The sequence below is a fragment of the Mya arenaria genome, chromosome 8 (assembly GCF_026914265.1).
Source record: "Mya arenaria isolate MELC-2E11 chromosome 8, ASM2691426v1".
Lineage (NCBI taxonomy): Eukaryota > Metazoa > Mollusca > Bivalvia > Myida > Myidae > Mya > Mya arenaria.
This window is the reverse complement of record NC_069129.1, coordinates 9,076,170-9,099,073: the sequence shown is the minus strand read 5'-3', so window position 1 is coordinate 9,099,073 and position 22,904 is coordinate 9,076,170. Positions and strand designations below refer to the sequence as shown.

Sequence of the window (22,904 nt, the reverse complement as noted above, 5' to 3'; positions counted from 1 at the left end):
TATTTTGCGATAATGATCAAGGGGTCAGCTGTTTTAAAAGTTTCTAATTTATTAAATTTCAACTTTGATATAAATTGACTCCCTGATATGAAATGTTTTAAGTATTGCTGAATAAACTATCAAATATCATTGAACATTTGAAAAGATAACATAACTACTTTTAGTTGTAAACAAGATTATAGCATTGAAATATTTTTGGTAATTTATATCGAAACTAAAAATAATATATAATAATGAACTGCATAGACATTAGCTGTAGAATATGCTTGTATAGAGAATGCTCTGTAGTGAAAAGAAGTAGATTTTTGTTCAATATTTGGTGGAAAGGGATATATGTCATTGTTAACCATGGGGGATAAAAAAAGAAAAATGCAAGTTTTATAGTTGACATATTTATACATATGCTTATGGAAAAATGTTAACATCAAAGAGAAAATTACAATATATTATGTTGATTTACCAATCAAGGGATATGTAAAAAAGTAAGATGTCATACCTGATGGCCAGTTGCATTAGATGAGAACATAGGAAGTTATGTGACGAGTTTTCAAAAGTTTTTAAAAATGATGAGTGATAAATGGAAGAAAGCTTTACATGCTGTAGAGAAAACTTCGGGTTCTGTTGGCCCTCGGAAGCGTTATGGGTCTCAGAGCTCGCTAGATAAGAACTTTTCTAAGTATGTTGAATGTTTGGAGGCTGATCAAGAAATGTGGTGAGTGTTTCATAGCTTACCATGACTGTCCAGTTTATACTGTACATTTTTATAATGTTTCATGACAATGTTTGTGTTTTGGTGCCATGTCTGTGATAAGACAGCCATAAATTATTAATTATATTTGCAGTTTGTGTTTGAACATTGTATAATTGCCATTGATATGAATTGTTTTTAAGGTCATGAACAAATGTCAGCTCTTAAGACTGCTTATAGTTTAAAGAAGTTAACTGCCAAGAAGTTTATGAACTGGTTGTTTAAAGATTGGATAATGGATTAAATTTCATTGTGTTGTCATTTCTAAGAAATGGTTGAAAGTTGATTAATTGCATGGTCGCTTGGATGTGTATAATATAGTCACTTTTAAGGAGTTGTTGGTAGTTCATGAACTGATTGTTTCTATAATGTATTTTAAGTTCATGAACTGGTAGCTAATCTCATAAATGATCGGAAGATCATTATGTGGTAATTTCTCAGAACCGGTTGGAAATTCATACACTGGTCATCCGTGCACTGTGACCAATTGAAAGTAATTGCCATGTATTTTACATCTGCAGTCATTTTGGTAAATGAGTATTTTGTGTTTGGTAAAACAAATCTTTCTGAAACTAACCATTCCATAGTAATTTAAGTGGTACAAAGAGGATATCTTAGATTTAGAAACCTGGCCTAGAATAATTGTTTTCTATTCCTGCAAATGGTCTTAGTGGGTTGGAGTTACCTAAAACTTCAATGGTATATTCGTATTTACTAAAATCATAACAACTTGATATTGGGGAGTGAGTGTTATATTTTGCAATTTTTATCGTGCTTTTTTCTTTAAAGAAAATAGTCAAGGTATTGTGTAAGCCTTGGTTTTCATTGTCATGTAAAGCTTTAACATTTGCTATTATATGTACTAAAAAAAGTTCAAAGGAATCTTGGTTTAAATGTTGCCAGAAACAACACACAAAAATAATGCAAAACCCATAACTCTGGCATTGGTAATTGTAGAGTCATGTCCCTTGTTAAATTGAAAACATAACAGGTGAGTGTTAGCGTTCACTTTACAGTGCTTTTTTCCATTTATCCATGGCCTCATTTTGTAGCCAGTGTTAGATTTCTTTTTTTCTGGACCTACAGAGCTTTTTTTAATTCTGCTTCTAGAGTTGATTTGTTTATTACATAAATGTTATACTAGTAATATGCCTACGTATGTTGTGTATAGTGGTTCTACTGGTTTCTATAGATTTAAAGTAAATATTATATGTATGGAAGTTGGTCAAATCATCATTGTTTCACAGAAACACGAAAATCATGAAAATAAACCATTCTCGAGTATATCAACCCTGTTATTTGAATATTTTCTTCTGTGTTTAGGGAGAAAGAAAAGTTGGAGCTGAAGTCACGCATTACAGAACTCGAAGACTACCAGTCTAAATATGAGCATGAACAACGAGAAAACCAGGTAACCATTCTGGGTTTTGTTGGGAGGCCTTGTCTATAGAGATAGATGTTTGCAATTTTCAATGGGGAGGTGTATATGGATAAATTTTATTTATGTTAGAAAAAATGCTGCTTAATTGTAACAACTATAGTTACTTTACTTAAGATTTGAAGTCTGCGAAGACCAGTGTTGACTTCCAAAAACAGCTTATATATATAACACTCACTCACTGCATATAACATGAATTAGCCTTACAGTTCAAACCAGAAATTAAATCAAACTATTTCAGAACATACAGGCATATTCTGAATAATAGTTCATTTATTTGATGACACTTAATTCACACAATTTAAATCAGACAAATATAAGTGCCAAACACAAAATTAATTGAATTTAACAGATTTAGAATGAAATATCTAAGTCTAATTTACACGATTTAATACATACTTTCTTGATTAAAACCTAGGCTGAAAAGGACCAGGCTGAAATGATAACCGAATTGCCTAGACACCACTGAATTTTATAGGTGATAACGCGAGGTACCAGTATAGATATTTCGTGTCCACGGTAACGCGTGCCTGAAGTGAAAGAGGGACCTGTGAAAAATATTGTCCGCACCAATCCGTCAGAGTTCGGCTATTTCCATGTTTATTCAGAAAGTTTAAAAAATGGTTGCTATGTAACAACTATACAACAGCTTGACCATTTAAACATCAATAAATATATATTTGAAATCTTCACAAAAATAGGTTGCTATTTAACAATTTTACAACAGCTTTACCACTTCAACTCGTGAGTACCCTCATTTGAACATCAATAAATATATATTAATATTCAATAAAACCCAGTGGTGTCTTTAATGCCTTGCATCAACACATTTGTCTTGTTCTAAACATGACAAGGTCACTGAGAGAAATAACAATGGTGATGCTAGGTTGTCTGGTTAGCGCAGTGGTTAGCGCACTCGACCTGGGTTCAATTCCCGGCTGGGCACATGTGAGTTTTGTTTATGGTCACCAAGCCGGACAAGTGATTTTCCTCTGGGTACTCTGTTTTTTCCCAAAATAACTTGTTTCACAATCATTGTAAAATAAATAAGTTTAAACTAACAATGGTGATTCTAATTCTGCGTATTGTGCAATTTTACAAGTAAATGTCAACTGGTTAATTAATATCACCAGCTCCAGTATATCAAGAAATGTTAATTCAAGATTTCATATTTGGTGTCAATAGCAGGAAGTCAGTCAACATGTACAATGGTATAATTTACCCAATATTTGTATATCAGCAGTTGGTATATATTTTAATACCGCTGTCGAATTTGAGATCATTTCTTAAGATTAATGGGAACAGATCTTCTTCATGAAAGTAGCGTTCTCAGACCCACCTGGTTAAACACTAAGTGCAAGTACTTCGGCTGACACCAGAAAAAATGGGATTTTGAACTTTCGCTATTTATTAGCGTTATCTTCTGATGGGTGATGCCGAGTTACGAATTACGTAGGTGGTGGAATTTATCAAACATGAGAATCCATTTCATAACAAGCATAATCTATTAGTTTTTGTTAAACTCATAGATTTAGAGAGTGTTTGATTTAAAATGACAAGACCTTTTCATGTTGACTTCGATAGCTGAAAGTGATGGTTTTTCTTGAACTTTTTGAATGCATGGCAATTTATCATTTGTTTTATACAGCCCTGCTCATACGAAGATGATTAAAAGGAGGCAGTTGAAATTATGTAAATTGTATATAATTTATTTAACGACAAACCAACATTAACAAATTTTGTTTAAGTACACTATTTAAAGCTGCACTCTCACAGATTGAACGTTTTGACAACTTTTTTTTTTCTGTCTTGGAACGAGCCAAATTTTGCAAAAATCCATGGAAACCAGTTATAAAAAATTGCTGACAAAAAATCAGATCGCAGATTTTTTATTTAAATTAATTTTTTTATGTTTTATGCATTTTTCTTAAACCGTTAGTAATGTTTTAAGCCATAAAACATTAATTTTCTAACGTAAATATGAAAATCTATGATCTGATTTTTTGTCAGCAGTGTCATATCATTGGTTTGCAGATATTTACGCAAAAATTTGCTCTTTCCAAGACAAAAAAAAAAAAGTTGTTAAAATGGTCAATCTGTGAGAGTGCAGCTTTAAGTAAGATTATTATATAATTTCATTATAATTTTTAAGTTTGCAAGTGACTTAAAATTAAAGAAGAGCTTTATTGCAATGATTGTTATTAGTTTAGTTTGTGAAACAAATTATTACAACATTATATTAATCACTCTCATTTGGCACAATGTTATGCGAGAGTGTGGTCTTGTGTTGTGGGGGAAACCTAAGTACTCGAAGGAAACCCACTTGTTTTTATTAATGTACAATAACTTATATTTCATAAATGCTTTATAGGCCAAATTAACGTTATACGTAAAACTTTCAGAGGTCTTATTTCTATAGTTGTATATTTACAATACTTCACAAATTGCCAAATCCATATCAATTTAATTTTAATGATAGGGACTCTTGACAGTAATCCCTATGACAGATAACATAAGAGATGTTGTACGCCATCCTCGTCTTTTATTTCTAAACAAACCAGATTTTCCTTTATATAGGCTTAATTTCAAGGTCTGAGGAGATCTGTTCACATTTTAGCGGAAAGTTGAGAGAGGCTAGTTAAGTAGAATTCTAGAATGATAAGTATCGTTGAAATGGTCCGTTTTATTAATGGTCATCCTGTCCGAGAGTTGAAATGTGCACAGGGATCAGTTGTAGGTATTTGATCATGACAATAAAATCTCAAAATGTTTGCATTCTGCTTGTAATATTAAGCTCAAAATAAATACTGACCATCATTTATCAACACAGAATATCTTCAAGTATTGTAGAATTTCAATGTCAATTGTTTTCATTCTAATAATGCATTGACTTACTCTTGAAATAATAGTTTGATTAAAAATGGCAGTAAATAGTGTTAATGTTATATTTGTATTTGGATCTCACTAAGGACGTTCATGTTTGAAAAGTAATGACAAAGCATAGAATTTAAGACCAGTGCAAAGATGACATATTTGTTAAGTGCATGAATTCAAATGTGAAATTTAAAGACAATCCATGCAAAGCAGTTTTTTTAGCTTGTCTGCTTTTTTTAAGAAAGAAACGATGTATTATGACAAGCAAAATGTCATCATTGACATGCAAGACTTTAACCTTGGTCATATCTGAACAACATTGAAGATACTCGAATGACACCGGTAGACATTTTGCCAGTGCCACTATGCACATAACTCATAACTTGAATTTTTCCCCTTTTTCAACAATTTTTTTTTTAACTTTAGCAATAACTCAAAAATGGTATATTCAAATACAATTTGGTACCCATGTTGCCAGAGATAAAATGCAAATGTATGGCAGGGCCCAATAACTCTGACTTTGAAAAATTGTCCATTTACGACAAATAAAACAACAGACGAATATTTGGCGTTCGCTCGTCAGCACTCTTGTTTGATTAGGATTATTCACAAAAATGAATCCAGGATCAATGATTATGCATGTTATTGTATCAGTTATGTTTGACTGCAGATCCTTCAGAATCGCCTCCAGGACCTCATGGCCGGCCAGAGTGACGCCACGAAGAGCCTCATGCGTACGAGTGAGACGTTGGATCGACTACGCCTCGACCACAAGAAAAAGGTGGAACAGATAGAGAAGATGCAACGAGACCTTGGCTTCAAGGATGACCGCATACGTAATCTTGAGATCAGAGGTAAATTAAAATGATTTTTTTGGATTTTCAGCGTGTCTGTATATATGTAAGTCGTATGGCATCGTCATATTCGGATATCAAAGTTCCTGTGATACTACATTTTTATTTAGGTCTGAACTTATTTTTAGTTTGAAACCATTAAAGAACCCTGACACATGTCACACAAAACAAGTGAACAATGTCACATCTACATACCGTACCCACCATTTACAGGCATTAAATATTTTTGAGGTATGGCCCCTTTGTCAACTGAGAAGCATATAGGCATCTGATAATGGGAGTCTCAGCAGCTACTGTTTAGTTACTTAAAATGAAAATTGAAGCCAAAGCTTGATCATATATAGTACTTATTTTTTTGTGTAGCTTAGGGGTCATAATCGACCCATGGGCTTGATCAGGGGGAATCAGAGCTGTAAACAAATATTCTTTTTCTGGAAAAACTTTAGATCTGTGCCTGCTTAAACAATGGTATTTGATCTGTGACTAACAGTTCTTCAACTAATGGTATGAATGATATTCTAAAAAGCATTTTAGGCACTTCTTCTAATACTCGCAGTACATCTGTTCTGCTGTATCACAACAAATGTGACATGACATTCAGTCTAGTATTGAACGCTCTTTGACATAATTCATGGTCATTGATACAGGTAATATTGTTGCAAGAGTGAACAAAAATATCTCTATAATCCATTTCTCATTTATAAATATTGAACTTCCTTCTATTTAGTAAGTATGGTTTAATGGTAGGTCTGCGATTTAGTGATCTATTAAAAAAATAGATTTAAATTGGCCATGCTTTTATTTGAACAAAATTTTCTTCTTGAATGGGGGACGAGATTTTGTTCCGATCTGTTTACTTTCCACCATTATTGGGGAATAATTGGAGACATTGTGTCAATCAAATCGATGACTTTAGGTAGCAAATGTTAATTTGTCCTTGGCCCTTCACATGATTTGGGTATTTAAATATTTTGGTAAAATAATTATGTACAATTTCAGATTGACTGACTTAACATTCATACTCGCAATTACAAGCCACTTCATACTAATATTTTATACTCTTGTAGGACCATTATTCAACTTGGTTGTCATATTTGATGAAGATTGATGAATATATTGAGTGAAACTAAAAATCCAATTGATTTATTTACCTTTAATTTGTTTTAATTTGGACCAGAAAGTGTCAAAAGAAGGGCAAGAAATCATTTAGAGGTCAACCTTTAATAATATTTTCGTAAGCCCTAAATTCAAACTAATATTCACACAAATGTTACTCAAGCCTATCAGGTGTTGATAAAATATGTAGGAGTCAATGCACTTCATTAGCTTGTCTGTTTTTGAAGGAAACATTTGAGGTATTCTCATTGCCTTTATAACATCATTGGAGTTGTGGTGCAGAGATGCTGGCCATTACTCAAATGAAGCTTGGTTCCATGCCAGAGGTAGTACGCACATGGACACCAAGGTCTATGACTCTGTCTTTGATAATTGTTGAGTTAAGCCCTTATTTTTGACCGCTACACAACAGACAAGCTTTTTGTTCATGTGTGTGTTTATTTATGAGGCACATCACAAATAACAATGGATCCTTGGCAACAACCAGTGGTACTCTTATGTAGTCTATGTTGTATATCTTTACAGCATCCGAAGTGGAGAAAGCAGAGCTAATTCTTGAGACAACCAAACAGAACCTTGAATCTTGCCAGTAAGTGGAACAGTATTGGTGACTTGCAGTGCATTTGTAGCTGAGTGATGTAGTATACTACGTTGAGAGACTTTTGTTTGTGCGGTCCTCGGTGCCTGGAAGCAAAAAAGAGTAAAGATTTTAAATCATTACTTGTTCAGACCACTTGAAGGATCTGGTGAGCAATGTACATGTATATCCAGAAATGTGTTGGTCATTTAATTTATTTGAGGAATTAATTTTAAGTTACCAGTGATTGTATTCCACATTTGAAGTCATTGAAAGATGAACATACATGTTGCATTATTGTTATATTTATTACAGGAACCAGGTGAAAGTTCGAGATGCTGAAATCAAACGGCTACACCAAGAGGTGGACGACCTGAATAGACAGATTGATGTGAGTAAAAACTTCTTCTTTGTTATCTTATATTCTGTGAATCAGATGTGTTGCCTGTTGGGAGCGCTTACAGTTTTTTTCTAGTCGTGGATACCATGACCCTCACCCTTTTGACCCAAAATCAATAGGGGTCATCTACTGAACCTGAACAAGGATAATAACACATTCGAAGACTCTTTCAAGCCAGTTAAAGGTTACTGGTCAGACACCAAACGTATGACAATGCAGACATGATGACTACACCAAACAAAGTAGTTCCTATGTGACTGCCATGCTTAAATGGTGACACAATAGAAATGAGGGTGAGAGTGGTCCTGTGGTAGAAGCACATATACTGCAAGAAGGGAACCAAACAGCAAATGTTCGCGGCAAACATGTTTGCTGAACACATGGCTGGTTGTGGATTTGAGCTCCACCACATGCATATTCTCTTGACATCTCCAAATAAACAATGAACTGGTTTCTACCCAGCGATTAGACTTGAAATTTAATTGATTCATATTATCATATATCTCACAGTCTTCAGAATGAGCTCAAATGAACTAAAATGATGTTGAGAGGAGGTTGAGAAAAATAGTTACACACCATTAGGTTTCATGGTCTGTTTTAAACCCCACCCAGTGATGATAACGTTTCATAGATCAGTTATTAATATTATTATAAATATTGATATATTTTGACAAGGTAACATTGATTAAGCAGTTATGTCAGTTAAGAGCCTTAAATGTAGGTGAATAACTTGGAACTCAGGGGACTGTTCATAAAGTATCCTAGGATTTAATGTACCCAAGACAGGAGTAGTGCTCTGTTGAATATCTCACCTAGGTTCATAACTGCTACTGATTCAGAAGGAAATGGTCACCCAGGTATAACGTAGACTTTCTATCCCTTTCTAGGCGGACAACAAACGAATAGAGGAGATGGAAGAGAAAATGGAAGATATGAAGGTGCAGGTCCGCCATGAGATCATGAAGAACGAGAACATTGAAAAGGTATGGACTTACAACAGTTACATTATGGTAACAACTTAAGCAGGATTCAAGGGAGGGAATCATTAGGATAAGGTTGCAGTATTGGAATTAAAATATTATGGGTCACACATCTCATATGTAAAGTTAAAGATTGCAGGTGAAATGTTTAATTACAAAATCTTTAGATAACATGCTTACAAAATATTTGACAAAAAGGTAAGTTCAACAATGGAAAACACCAGTGAGTTTTGTACCTGTGTCTCACAGCCTGACCTCAAGCCTGGAGCCTGACAGAGTGTCACCCCTGTCGGGCTCATCACCTTACTGTATAAGTGAAGACATGAGGAAAGTATAGGTATTTCACTGGTACTTGTGGTCCTACCTTCTGTATTGTTTTCTTTTCTAGAATCTGGAGACGATACCACGCTTGAAGGACACAATCAAGGAGTGTGAGGATGAAATAGGCAACTTTAAGAAACATATCAACGATAAGAATGCATTACTGGCTGCAGCGAGGAAAACAGTCCGGGAATACAAGGACACTATCAGGGTAAGACTTTGTCTTATGTACCTGCTATGGTAAGGTGCATTTTAGTAGTTTCTGATGATTTTGCAAAGGAAACGTTCTGGTCCTTATGTTATATCTTCGTAATCATTATTTTGTTCACAGTAATATGACTCGTGTTAATTCAATTTTATCATAAATGATTGAATGCAATTTTGGTCAGGAATCAACGCAAACAGCTTAATACAGAGATTGACTACCATAAGTTTTACCAAGATAAATCAATCCTTAATAGTACAATAAAACAGTGATGGGTAAGATATCATGTCTTTGTTGTTGTTATTTTATTTGCCAAACTTGTAGTAAATTCATGTGTGAGGCAGGCATGTGGTATCGGTATGCAGAGCGTTAAAGCTTGTGTTCTACGCCAAGGCAGTCATTCGATACTGAGTATTAATTCTGTCTCTTTTCCTTGTTAGCAAACGGAGCATGATGTATCGCAGACCCAGCTTTTAAAAGATGATTTGGCAGTGAGTCAATACGAGGTCCAGTCGCTAAAGCACCTCATGTGCGGGAAAGACTACCTGGTCACACAGAGGACAAAAGCCCTGGACCTCTCCAAGGTGACAATACATTCAATAACCCAGTGTACTGTTTTTCATCATAATGTAGTGAGTAATGGGAACAATTTGTTAAGTTCAGTCTCTTAAGAGACAAGACTTTTTGGTCACTCAGAGGACAAAAGCCATGCGTCCAGTTTTATTTAGGATCTTCTGATCAGTATTCTTAAATATGTAAAAACATTGCAAATTGCAACAAGTTCATTTATTTTATTTCCTCAACTTTGTGTTCATTTTCATTACTGGCTAATGTTCTTTTCACACAGATATGTAGCAAAATAACGAAAAATATGACTCATGATATTTCATTGAATGACCAAGATCTTGTACAATCTTTATTGAATCAGGCCTCAGGATCTTTCCAAGGTGATGTTTACCTTTCATTATTATAAAGAATTAGGTACAGGATAAATACTCCATACCATTTATATTGACTGTGTTATGTAAAGGCAAGTCACTGAGCCAACTTATGTGCAGTAAAAGGATCTTGTCACTCAGAGAACAAAAGTCCCTCAATATATCCAAAGTGTTTGTATTCAAAAGTGAAAGGTTTTATATTTTCCTATACAGACAACAGTCTGGTGCTCATAAATGGTTCAGACCAGTCTGAACTTGAATAAAAATGATGTTATAAATAAGCCTGATTCCATTAAAAAAATGTCCATGGGGTGATGAAATTGTTCCAATGAAAAAATAAAATGATTATGCTCCTGTCACCCCCTGAAAGGGAAATTCTAATTGGATATATAAAAAGGTTGGTCGTTCAGCCTGGTATTCTGTTTGTTGAGCAAGCTGCTGTACCACAGAGGTTGTATTGATATTTGTACATGCACATGTTTATACTAGTGTACTGGTGTCTGATGCATTGTTTGTGTGATATTCCATGAACTGTACTTGTGTCTGATGCGTTGTTTGTGTGATATTCCATGAACTGTACTTGTGTCTGATGCATTGTTTGTGTGATATTCCATGAACTGTACTTGTGTCTGATGCGTTGTTTGTGTGATATTCCATGAACTGTACTTGTGTCTGATGCATTGTTTGTGTGACATTCCATGAAGTGTACTAGTGTCTGATGCATTGTTTGTGTGATATTCCATGAACTGTACTTGTGTCTGATGCATTGTTCGTGTGATATTCCATGAACTGTACTTGTGTCTGATGCATTGTTCGTGTGATATTCCATGAACTGTACTTGTGTCTGATGCGTTGTTTGTGTGATATTCCATGAACTGTACTTGTGTCTGATGCGTTGTTTGTGTGACATTCCATGAACTGTACTAGTGTCTGATGCATTGTTTGTGTGATATTCCATGAAGTGTGCTAGTGTCTGATGCATTGTTTGTGTGATATTCCATGAACTGTACTAGTGTCTGATGCATTGTTTGTGTGATATTCCATAAACTGTACTAGTGTCTGATACGTTGTTTGTGTGATATTCCATGAACTGTACTTGTGTCTGATGCATTGTTTGTGTGACATTCCATGAAGTGTACTAGTGTCTGATGCGTTGTTTGTGTGATATTCCATGAACTGTATAGTGTCTGATGCGTTGTTTGTGTGACATTCCATGAAGTGTACTAGTGTCTGATGCATTGTTTGTGTGACATTCCATGAAGTGTACTAGTGTCTGATGCATTGTTTGTGTGACATTCCATGAAGTGTACTAGTGTCTGATGCATTGTTTGTGTGACATTCCATGAAGTGTACTAGTGTCTGATGCATTGTTTGTGTGACATTCCATGAAGTGTACTAGTGTCTGATGCATTGTTTGTGTGATATTCCATGAAGTGTACTAGTGTCTGATGCATTGTTTGTGTGACATTCCATGAAGTGTACTAGTGTCTGATGCGTTGTTTGTGTGATATTCCATGAAGTGTACTAGTGTCTGATGCGTTGTTTGTGTGATATTCCATGAACTGTACTTGTGTCTGATGCATTGTTTGTGTGATATTCCATGAACTGTACTTGTGTCTGATGCGTTGTTTGTGTGATATTCCATGAACTGTACTTGTGTCTGATGTGTTGTTTGTGTGATATTCCATGAACTGTACTTGTGTCTGATGCGTTGTTTGTGTGATATTCCATGAACTGTATAGTGTCTGATGCGTTGTTTGTGTGATATTCCATGAACTGTATAGTGTCTGATGCGTTGTTTGTGTGACATTCCATGAAGTGTACTTGTGTCTGATGCATTGTTTGTGTGATATTCCATGAACTGTACTAGTGTCTGATGCATTGTTTGTGTGATATTCCATGAACTGTACTAGTGTCTGATGCATTGTTTGTGTGATATTCCATAAACTGTACTAGTGTCTGATGCGTTGTTTGTGTGATATTCCATGAACTGTACTTGTGTCTGATGCATTGTTTGTGTGATATTCCATGAACTGTACTTGTGTCTGATGCGTTGTTTGTGTGATATTCCATGAACTGTATAGTGTCTGATGCGTTGTTTGTGTGACATTCCATGAAGTGTACTAGTGTCTGATGCATTGTTTGTGTGACATTCCATGAAGTGTACTAGTGTCTGATGCATTGTTTGTGTGACATTCCATGAAGTGTACTAGTGTCTGATGCATTGTTTGTGTGACATTCCATGAAGTGTACTAGTGTCTGATGCATTGTTTGTGTGACATTCAATGAAGTGTACTGGTGTCTGATGCATTGTTTGTGTGATATTCCATGAAGTGTACTGGTGTCTGATGCATTGTTTGTGTGACATTCCATGAAGTGTACTGGTGTCTGATGCATTGATTGTGTGACATTCCATGAAGTGTACTGGTGTCTGATGCATTGTTTGTGTGACATTCCATGAAGTGTACTGGTGTCTGATGCATTGTTTGTGTGACATTCCATGAAGTGTACTAGTGTCTGATGCATTGTTTGTGTGATATTCCATGAAGTGTACTAGTGTCTGATGCATTGTTCGTGTGACATTCCATGAAGTGTACTAGTGTCTGATGCATTGTTTGTGTGATATTCCATGAAGTGTACTAGTGTCTGATGCATTGTTTGTGTGATATTCCATGAAGTGTACTAGTGTCTGATGCATTGTTTGTGTGATATTCCATGAAGTGTACTAGTGTCTGATGCATTGTTTGTGTGACATTCCATGAAGTGTACTAGTGTCTGATGCATTGTTTGTGTGACATTCCATGAAGTGTACTAGTGTCTGATGCATTGTTTGTGTGATATTCCATGAAGTGTACTGGTGTCTGATGCATTGTTTGTGTGATATTCCATGAAGTGTACTGGTGTCTGATGCGTTGTTTGTGTGATATTCCATGAAGTGTACTAGTGTCTGATGCATTGTTTGTGTGACATTCAATGAAGTGTACTAGTGTCTGATGCGTTGTTTGTGTGATATTCCATGAAGTGTACTAGTGTCTGATGCGTTGTTTGTGTGATATTCCATGAAGTGTACTAGTGTCTGATGCGTTGTTTGTGTGATATTCCATGAAGTGTACTAGTGTCTGATGCGTTGTTTGTGTGATATTCCATGAAGTGTACTAGTGTCTGATGCATTGTTTGTGTGACATTCAATGAAGTGTACTAGTGTCTGATGCATTGTTCGTGTGATATTCCATGAAGTGTACTGGTGTCTGATGCATTGTTCGTGTGATATTCCATGAAGTGTACTGGTGTCTGATGCATTGTTTGTGTGATATTCCATGAAGTGTACTGGTGTCTGATGCATTGTTTGTGTGATATTCCATGAAGTGTACTGGTGTCTGATGCATTGTTCATGTGATATTCCATGAAGTGTACTGGTGTCTGATGCATTGTTTGTGTGATATTCCATGAAGTGTACTGGTGTCTGATGCATTGTTTGTGTGACATTCAATGAAGTGTACTAGTGTCTGATGCATTGTTTGTGTGACATTCAATGAAGTGTACTAGTGTCTGATGCATTGTTTGTGTGATATTCCATGAAGTGTACTAGTGTCTGATGCATTGTTTGTGTGACATTCAATGAAGTGTACTAGTGTCTGATGCATTGTTCATGTGATATTCCATGAAGTGTACTAGTGTCTGATGCATTGTTCCTGTGATATTCCAGGAGATTATCAGTGTGTTGAATGACACATTGGACGATGAGCAGGTCCAGAGGATTCAGCATATACTGGATCGACTGAGCGGCACAGAGATACCTTCGCTAGCAGGGTCCAGGTAGGGATGGCAGTGTTATCTTGACTTGGACGAGCAGCTGTTCTTTGAAAGAACTATGATATGGGAAAGTTATCATATCCATAAATGCTATAAATAAAACACTTCATTCATGATTGTATAAATGGTAGATGTACATTCACAAAATACTAATGCCATTAATGTAACTTTTGGTCACCTTATTTTGTCATGCAAATGCTTTACAATGTGCTTTACATATCAATGTTTATATCAACTTTATTGACTAAAATGACCAATGTGGTTATCCAAAATCAGTGAAAAAAGTTCTGCATTTATATGCTTTATGTTATCCAGTGATTTATAGAGATCCATCAGAGAAATAAGATCGATATTTCACTGTTTCTAACAGCAAAATAACCATTTAATATGTTTCACTGTTTTAAATCGTAGCCCACTCTCACTTCCAAATCAACTGTCAGCACGCAAAGGGCTGTGTCACAATTTCAATGACTTAATTTCCAAAAATATACGCGTACAATTTGGCATGCTTTTCTAAAAAACAATTTATTGCGATTTTATATCGGGTTTAGACATATAATAAAAAAAGAAAATTGTTTGTTTTACTTGAAGATCACAATATATTTCACCTTGTGAACACAAAGAGTAAATATTTCACTCATGGCAAAGCCACTCATGAAAAAGATGATATTACACTAAAACACACTATGATCCTCTATATGAAAGCCTTGACAAATTGATCCCCATTAATATGTGATCATGTATTTCTACAGATCTATTGGTGTGTCAACTCCTGATGGTGATTTCCGCTCCGTGTCAGCACCACCGGGTCAATATCGGAGCTCCACACCAGGGCACAGATCTGCCCACCACCGTGACATCAACGTCAACCACCAACCATATGGGTACGATGCAGACGGTAACCAAGTGGTCGTCAATGGCAACATGCAGAACGGGAACAGTCACCATAGATTTATGCATTCTGTGATTGTGGAAAATGATGGAACAGACAAACGTAAAAGACCGGTGTCTGCTGCTCCTACTTCTGGAAGAAAAACGCCGGTAACGGTGCATAAGACCTCCTCATTCCGGGAGGCACATAAAGTGTACACAAAACCGTTACCTAGGAAATCGTTTGATTATGATCGTTTAGAAAGTCCAAGGTACAATCATGTGTCCAACAAAACAGACCCTAGTAATAAACATCAGAGTAGCTCAAGTCCGAAAATAAAACCCACCATGGATTATAACCTCATAGGTATGGACGATTCCGTGTCTTCGAGTGAAAGGTCGGGCACCACTGTTAACTCAACTAATGCTAGACAGAATGGGCATATCAGACTGCATTCTACTACCACAACTACAGAGGTCGAGTCAATTAGCTCGTCTGATTCTGATTGTGAGGATGAGTTAACTGCAGACAGTGAGGCAACACTTCGGAGTATGAATGCTCGTGACAGGGACGTTCTTATGGCAGAAGTTGTAAATGTTGGTGACAGAGTGCTGATCAGCTGTCCACAGAAACCTCCAAAATATGGCAAGAAAAGAGGTGATTGCTGCACTTTGTTTTATTTGAAGACTATTTTTTAAACCTATCTTTAAGACAAATGATTATGGTATAAGTATGGCCCTGGTGTCATTGTTGACTTGGGCATTGTACAAAAACTGCTCTTTTACCTATAAACAACTAAATTTCAGCTTTTAAGGTCAAAATTTGGCTCCAATCCCCTCCTGAAAAAGTATATTTTCCCCCTTCAAATACCCTCTATCAAAAAGTTATTTATTCTTTTTAACACTAAAAATTTAGCAAGTGTAGCCATTTATGAATATTTTGATAGTTTTGTTGAATAAAAAGGTTTAAAAACAAGTTTAACACTATATGAATCATATTAGTATGTTTCCCCTTTTTGCCAGAACAAAGTTATTTTTCCCCTATTAAAGGGAGCCATCACCATTCCCTTAAAAGTGGGAAAAAAACACTGAAGATATTGGGCATGTTATAAATGACATATCTAGAGATATGTGTCTAGCATTATGTCCATCACCCTGGTTATAACAATTTTAGAGTCATACGCCTTGGACAAATGAGAAAACTGGAGTGTCTAAAATATTGTCACTGTTCTTTCATCTATACTTCATATCCTGCAGATAGCTTGACAGAATTACAGGGTATAACTTTTTTGTTTTTCAGTGCTCAAGCCCATAAACTACACAGGCATTGTGAAGTTTGTTGGCAAATTGAATCCAGACAAATATGATGCTCGTATACATGCAGGCATTAGAATGGACGAGCAGGGTACGCTTCCTACTTTGTAGGACATTCCATTATAATGCAAAGATTTACTCTTATAGATTAAGTAATGCCATTCTTTTAAAGAAGACATTAGATTTGCATCTTTTGATAAAATGTTCAAGTCTGTGCATCAGTATTAGGTCAGAGATTTAATCGATAAATATTGAAGTAGCTAGAGATACCATCAGAATTATTCATTGATTCAGGCCTTCCAGCGTTCCTACCTTTTCCTACTTTTTTAACAGCTTCCTACTTTTTTCTAAAAAACTCCTACTATTCCTACTTTTTTGAAAATAAAGTCCGCAAAAATATTAAAGTTTGATCTTTGTGCTAGTTTTAATTGCAGAAAATGAACAAAAAATATCAAACTGGCTGCTTTCTGTTGTTGAAAGGTGTGGCAACATGTTCCACTTTGACGTGCATCATCTTTTCACCCACACAGTTCAGCAACAGAAACCGACCAAGCATCATTCACTAAAATATTCAATGTGGCATATAGAATGGTATGATTTTGCATTAAAAACATCTCCTAGTTAAGTTAATAGCTATTAATAATTACATCATATTTAACCAAAAATATTTCCTACTTTTCCTACTTTTTTGTAAAAAATATTCCTACTATTTCCTTCATTTTTGTCGGAAAACCTCCTACTTTTTTCCTACTTTTTTGTTAGTGGCTGCTGGAAGGCCTGTTGATTGATCTGACTGCTTTTAGAGAAAACACAATTCCTTTCTGACATGTGCTGAAAATGTTCAAGTGTTACATTTTGCCATTATAGTGGGTGACACAGATGGGACTTACAAAGGGAAGCGACTGATGTACACTCCAGGAGACCAGGGCAAATTCTACAAACTGCGAGACCTGACTTCCGTGCTCAATGTTAAGGTAACTCTTAAGAAAGATTATTAAAAATAAGTTCAGCTTAAGTATGTTTGTTTTCACAGTTAGGTAGTTCAAAGTATTACACTCAAACTAGAAGTCTGTAATTTCTAAGTATAGCAAGTGTCATCACTCAGTGAGGCTTCAATTGATGAGTTGTTCCCTATGCAACCGGGCATTGACATATTCAGCTCTCTTTTTTTAAAGGCAATATATGCTGCATTTATAAAAATCAAGTTTAAATTGTTCTGAGTAATACTATCAGATGAGGCTTGCTTTTTTAGCTCACCAGAGCACAAAGTGCTCGAGGTGAGCTATTGTGATCTGTCTTTGTCCGTTGTCCGTCTGTCCGTCCGTCTATCCGTCCACAATTGCTTAAAAAACATCTCCTCTGAAACAACATGGCCAAATTCAATGAAACTTCACAAGACACTTCCTTGGGTGTCCCTTTACAAAAAATACAACAAGGGGTTATGATTGATTAACAACAACAAGAACAAAATGGCTGCCTTCCTGTTTTGCTTTAAAATACTTCTCCCTTGACACTACCACTCCAAATTCAATGAAACTTTACAGGAAGGTTCCTTGGGTTACCCTCTACAAATATACCACAAGGGGTTATGATTGATCGACAACAACAACAAAAGCAACAACAAAATGGCTGACTTCCTGTTTTGCTTTAAAAAAACATCTCCTCTGACACTACCACTCCAAATTCAATGAAACTTCACAGGAAGCTTCCTTGGGTGACCCTCTTCAAATATACAACAAGGGGTCACGATTAATCAACAACAACAACAACAACATAAACAAAATGGCCAACTTCCTTTTTTGCTTTAAAAAAATCATCTCCTCTAAAACTACCAGTCCAAATTAAATTAGACTTTACATGAAGCTTCCTTGGGTGTCCCTCTACAAAAATACAACAAGAGGTTACAATTGATGAACAACAACAAGAACAAAATGGCTGACTTTCTGTTTTGCTTTAAAAAAACATCTCCTCTGACACTACCACTCCAAATTCAATGAAACTTCACAGGAAGCTTCCTTGGGTGACCCTCTTCAAATATACAACAAGGGGTCACGATTAATCAACAACAACAACAACATAAACAAAATGGCCAACTTCCTTTTTTGCTTTAAAAAAATCATCTCCTCTAAAACTACCAGTCCAAATTAAATAAGACTTTACATGAAGCTTCCTTGGGTGTCCCTCTACAAAAATACAACAAGAGGTTACAATTGATGAACAACAACAAGAACAAAATGGCTGACTTTCTGTTTTGCTTTAAAAAACATCTCGTCTGAAACTACCAGTCCAAATTCAATGAAACTTTACAGGAAGCTTCCTTGGGTGACCCTCTACGAATATATAATAAGGGGTCATGATTGATCAACAACAAAAACAACAACAGCAGCAACAACAATGAAATGGCTGACTTCCTGTTTTGCTTTAAAAAACATCTCGTCTGAAACTACCAGTCCAAATTCAATGAAACTTTACAGGAAGCTTCCTTGGGTGACCCTCTACAAATATATAATAAGGGGTCATGATTGATCAACAACAAAAACAACAACAGCAGCAACAACAATGAAATGGCTGACTTCCTGTTTTGCTTTTAAAAACATCTCGTCTGAAACTACCGGTCCAAATTCAATGAAACTTTACAGGAAGCTTCCTTGGGTGACCCTCTACAAATATATAATAAGGGGTCATGATTGATCAACAACAACAAGAACAAAATGGCCAACTTCCTGTTTTGCTTTAAAAAAACATCTCCTCTAAAACTACCAGTCCAAATTCAATGAAACTTTACATTAAGCTTCCTTGGGTAACCTACTACAAAAATACAACAAGGGGTCGCAATTGATCAACAAGAACAACAATCTGGCCATCTTCCTGTTTTGCTTTAAAAAACATCTCTGAAACTACCAGGCCAAATTCACTGAAACTTTACAGGAAGCTTCATTGCATGACCCTCTACAAAAATACAACAAGGCATTGAGATTGATCAACAGCAACATTAAAATGGCTGACTTTCTGTTTTGCTTTGAAAAAATATAAAACAAGGCATTGTCATCAGTAAAGATGTCTAAATTACAACATTTTTATTAATGCTTTATCACAGAGTTGTGGCCCATTGCTTGGGTGAGCATTTTAGGGCCATCATGGCCCTCTTGTTCTGCATGTGATCCATTGTTTTATATTCCTAAAAATAACTATTTTACATCTAAAAAACATTCATGACTATAAGGTTGGTTTTATATATGTAATACCAAAAGAACACCAAACAGCAGCTGGCAGGTACTCATTTGAACAGAATGGTGATAATTTAAGCCAAAAACTATTCAATTTTCAAAAGCATCGCTATTTTGGCAAAAAAGAGCATTTTCTGTTACAGAGTTTTCATTTTCAACTTTTGATTATGTTTGATAATGGTTAAAAACATTTTGTTCACATTTTACGCTAAATTATATTTGTCGATGACTGACCCTAAAAAACTTGAATGGTCCCTCAAATAGTATGCATGACCAAATTAATTTAAATTCGTGTTTTATAACATAAACCTATGTTTATAAATGAAATGTTTAATGAATACCGTAATGTGGTTATTCCTTCAAAACTATGTCATCTATTTAATAAATTATGAAACATGCAACCGTGTGTTTTTATCAATAAAAAATGAGAGGTAATTGTTCATGGATGCAGAAAATAACATAAACAGGTGGGAAACATAGCCTTGAATATATAAGGTAACTTTAAAAAAAAAAAATGCATATACATGTACATGCTCTAAATTTCCTAAGCAAACCCATATAGATAATGTCCAAGGTCCTTTATAAATATCATATTTCGTTACACTTTTACATTTACACACACACATTTCTCTGTTTCAGACTGGTCGCTATGTTCCGTTATGCTACAACGTTCACACACATTTCTCTGTTTCAGACTGGTCGCTATGTTCCATTACGCTACAACGCTCACACACATTTCTCTGTTTCAGACTGGTCGCTATGTTCCGTTACGCTACAACGCTCACACACATCTCTCTGTTTCAGACTGGTCGCTATGATCCGTTACGCTACAACGCTCACACACATCTCTCTGTTTCAGACTGGTCTCTATGATCCGTTACGCTACAACGCTCACACACATCTCTCTGTTTCAGACTGGTCGCTATGTTCCATTACGCTACAACGCTCACACACATTTCTCTGTTTCAGACTGGTCGCTATGTTCCGTTACGCTACAACGTTCACACACATCTCTCTGTTTCAGACTGGTCGCTATGATCCGTTACGCTACAACGTTCACACACATCTCTCTGTTTCAGACTGGTCGCTATGATCGGTTACGCTACAACGTTCACACACATCTCTCTGTTTCAGACTGGTCGCTATGATCCGTTACGCTACAACGCTCACACACATTTCTCTGTTTCAGACTGGTCGCTATGTTCCGTTACGCTACAACGCTCACACACATTTCTCTGTTTCAGACTGGTCGCTATGTTCCGTTACGCTACAACGTTCACACACATTTCTCTGTTTCAGACTGGTCGCTATGATCCGTTACGCTACAACGTTCACACACATTTCTCTGTTTCAGACTGGTCGCTATGATCCGTTACGCTACAACGCTCACACACATCTCTCTGTTTCAGACTGGTCGCTATGATCCGTTACGCTACAACGTTCACACACATCTCTCTGTTTCAGACTGGTCGCTATGATCGGTTACGCTACAACGTTCACACACATCTCTCTGTTTCAGACTGGTCGCTATGTTCCGTTACGCTACAACGCTCACACACATTTCTCTGTTTCAGACTGGTCGCTATGATCCGTTACGCTATAAAACATTTACACTCACATTTCTCTGTTTCAGACTGGTCGCTATGTACCGATGAAGCGACTGATTGGCTGCCATCTGCACAGAAAGGTTAAAGAACATCAGCGTGATGCGCATTGATGACAGGTGGCATATAGTGGACACAGACCTTGTGCAGCGTCATACCAAATATCAACTTTTTTTTATTGAAACATAATTTATATGACAAACATTCATGAAAGATGGCATTTAGATAATATTGTCTTTGTGAAGCAATATACCAAATAACAATCAATCTTTCATGGATTATATCATTATTCGACAGATATTCATGATTTGCCTCATTTTTGGAAAGCTCTGAACCAAATATCAACCAGTTCAACTTACGGAGTGTATATGTGAACAAATGTGTTGAACATAAAATTTTATGAATTTTCAAATTTAATACTGAACACCAATGTATGAAAACACCAGACAAAATAGATTAGTGTTTAGATTTAAAGGAATATGCATGAATAAGTGACGGATGTTTATAAACTGCGGCATTTTGAGGGTGCAGACATTTTTGAAAGAAACATACATATAATCCACTGACAAAGCAATGTAGTAGCTAGAATAAATGTTCTAATTGCAAATTATTCATTTTGATAACGCATTTATTACCATTGATTTCTAAAAGGAGTTAATGTAAAATTCATTACTTGAAGATCTGTTAACATTGTAGTTAGAAAATTGGCAGTTGTATGTTTAATCTGTTGAACACTTATATTAGCAGTTTATTATTCAAACAATACATGGTCTGTATTAGCCTCAAGAATTCTTTAATATTTTCTTATTGTGAAACGGTACTTGTAAATCTTCTTGTATATGTGAACTTATTTCGGAGTGCTACATCATCTAGGTAGGTGTACTTTGTACAAGTTGAAAGGTATAATCATATCCAGGACACAGGTTTTAATTTGTGATCAAGAAATACAGTAATGGGTAAATGAGTAAATTCATACAAGAGGAACAATAATGACATCTCCAATATCAGGAGGAAGCATTTATGGCAGAGGCAACTGGTACATGTGGAAAGATAGTTTTCGCTAAAGACCAGTTCTGCATGTCATGTTTTGCAACCTCTCTGAAGACTTATGTACACAATTATATAAATCATGTACACTTAGAGGGCAACAGCAAACAGACTCTTCTGAAGCTGAAACTTATTTACCTTACCAACTAAATACATGACATTGTATAAATAACAAAGAACTGATTTGATCTGAATCTTTTCCATATTGTTGAACTTCCATTTTTGTAACTTTTTATGATGTAAAAATGTGAGAATGTATTGTTTTATTACAGGTTGTGATAGACCTGTGTATGCATTAGATAAGTCACTTTTGTTATTGCATTGTTGCATCTGTTGTTAAACTGTGATAAAATTTTAATTTATATTTGTCTTCTTAATAAAAAATAATCCAGTTCATGTTATTAATATGACATTAATAAATAATATATAGATAAAAAGTCTTATTTTATGAAAAATTGATACAAAGTGAAAGGAGAATTAAAGGATTTTCTGTCCTCTGACCCCCAAAATGTGACCATGACATCGCACTGACTTTGTGGGAACATTCATGATAGTTTTTAGCATGACAGCACAAATGG

General features: G+C 35.6%; 1 protein-coding gene across 7 annotated transcripts in view; it reads left to right on the top strand.

Moving 5' to 3' along the window:
• Positions 1–22,731, top strand: part of LOC128245077 (uncharacterized) — a 63,650-nt gene extending 40,919 nt beyond the window's left edge. For 5 of the 7 annotated variants that reach the window (XM_052963281.1, XM_052963280.1, XM_052963284.1 and 2 more), the window contains 12 exons: positions 2,072–2,159; positions 5,731–5,914; positions 7,556–7,619; positions 7,923–7,998; positions 8,895–8,990; positions 9,376–9,519; positions 9,954–10,097; positions 14,158–14,267; positions 15,017–15,792; positions 16,435–16,539; positions 17,316–17,422; positions 21,309–22,731. In XM_052963281.1, the coding sequence (XP_052819241.1) occupies positions 2,072–2,159; positions 5,731–5,914; positions 7,556–7,619; positions 7,923–7,998; positions 8,895–8,990; positions 9,376–9,519; positions 9,954–10,097; positions 14,158–14,267; positions 15,017–15,792; positions 16,435–16,539; positions 17,316–17,422; positions 21,309–21,392 (1,978 nt within the window). In that variant the 3' untranslated portion in view covers positions 21,393–22,731. Of the gene's footprint in view, positions 1–101; positions 713–2,071; positions 2,160–5,730; positions 5,915–7,555; positions 7,620–7,922; positions 7,999–8,894; positions 8,991–9,375; positions 9,520–9,953; positions 10,098–14,157; positions 14,268–15,016; positions 15,793–16,434; positions 16,540–17,315; positions 17,423–21,308 lie in introns of those variants that run through there. The other 2 variants (XM_052963283.1, XM_052963282.1) reach the window with 2 other exon arrangements.
• The last annotated feature ends 173 nt before the right edge of the window (positions 22,732–22,904 follow it).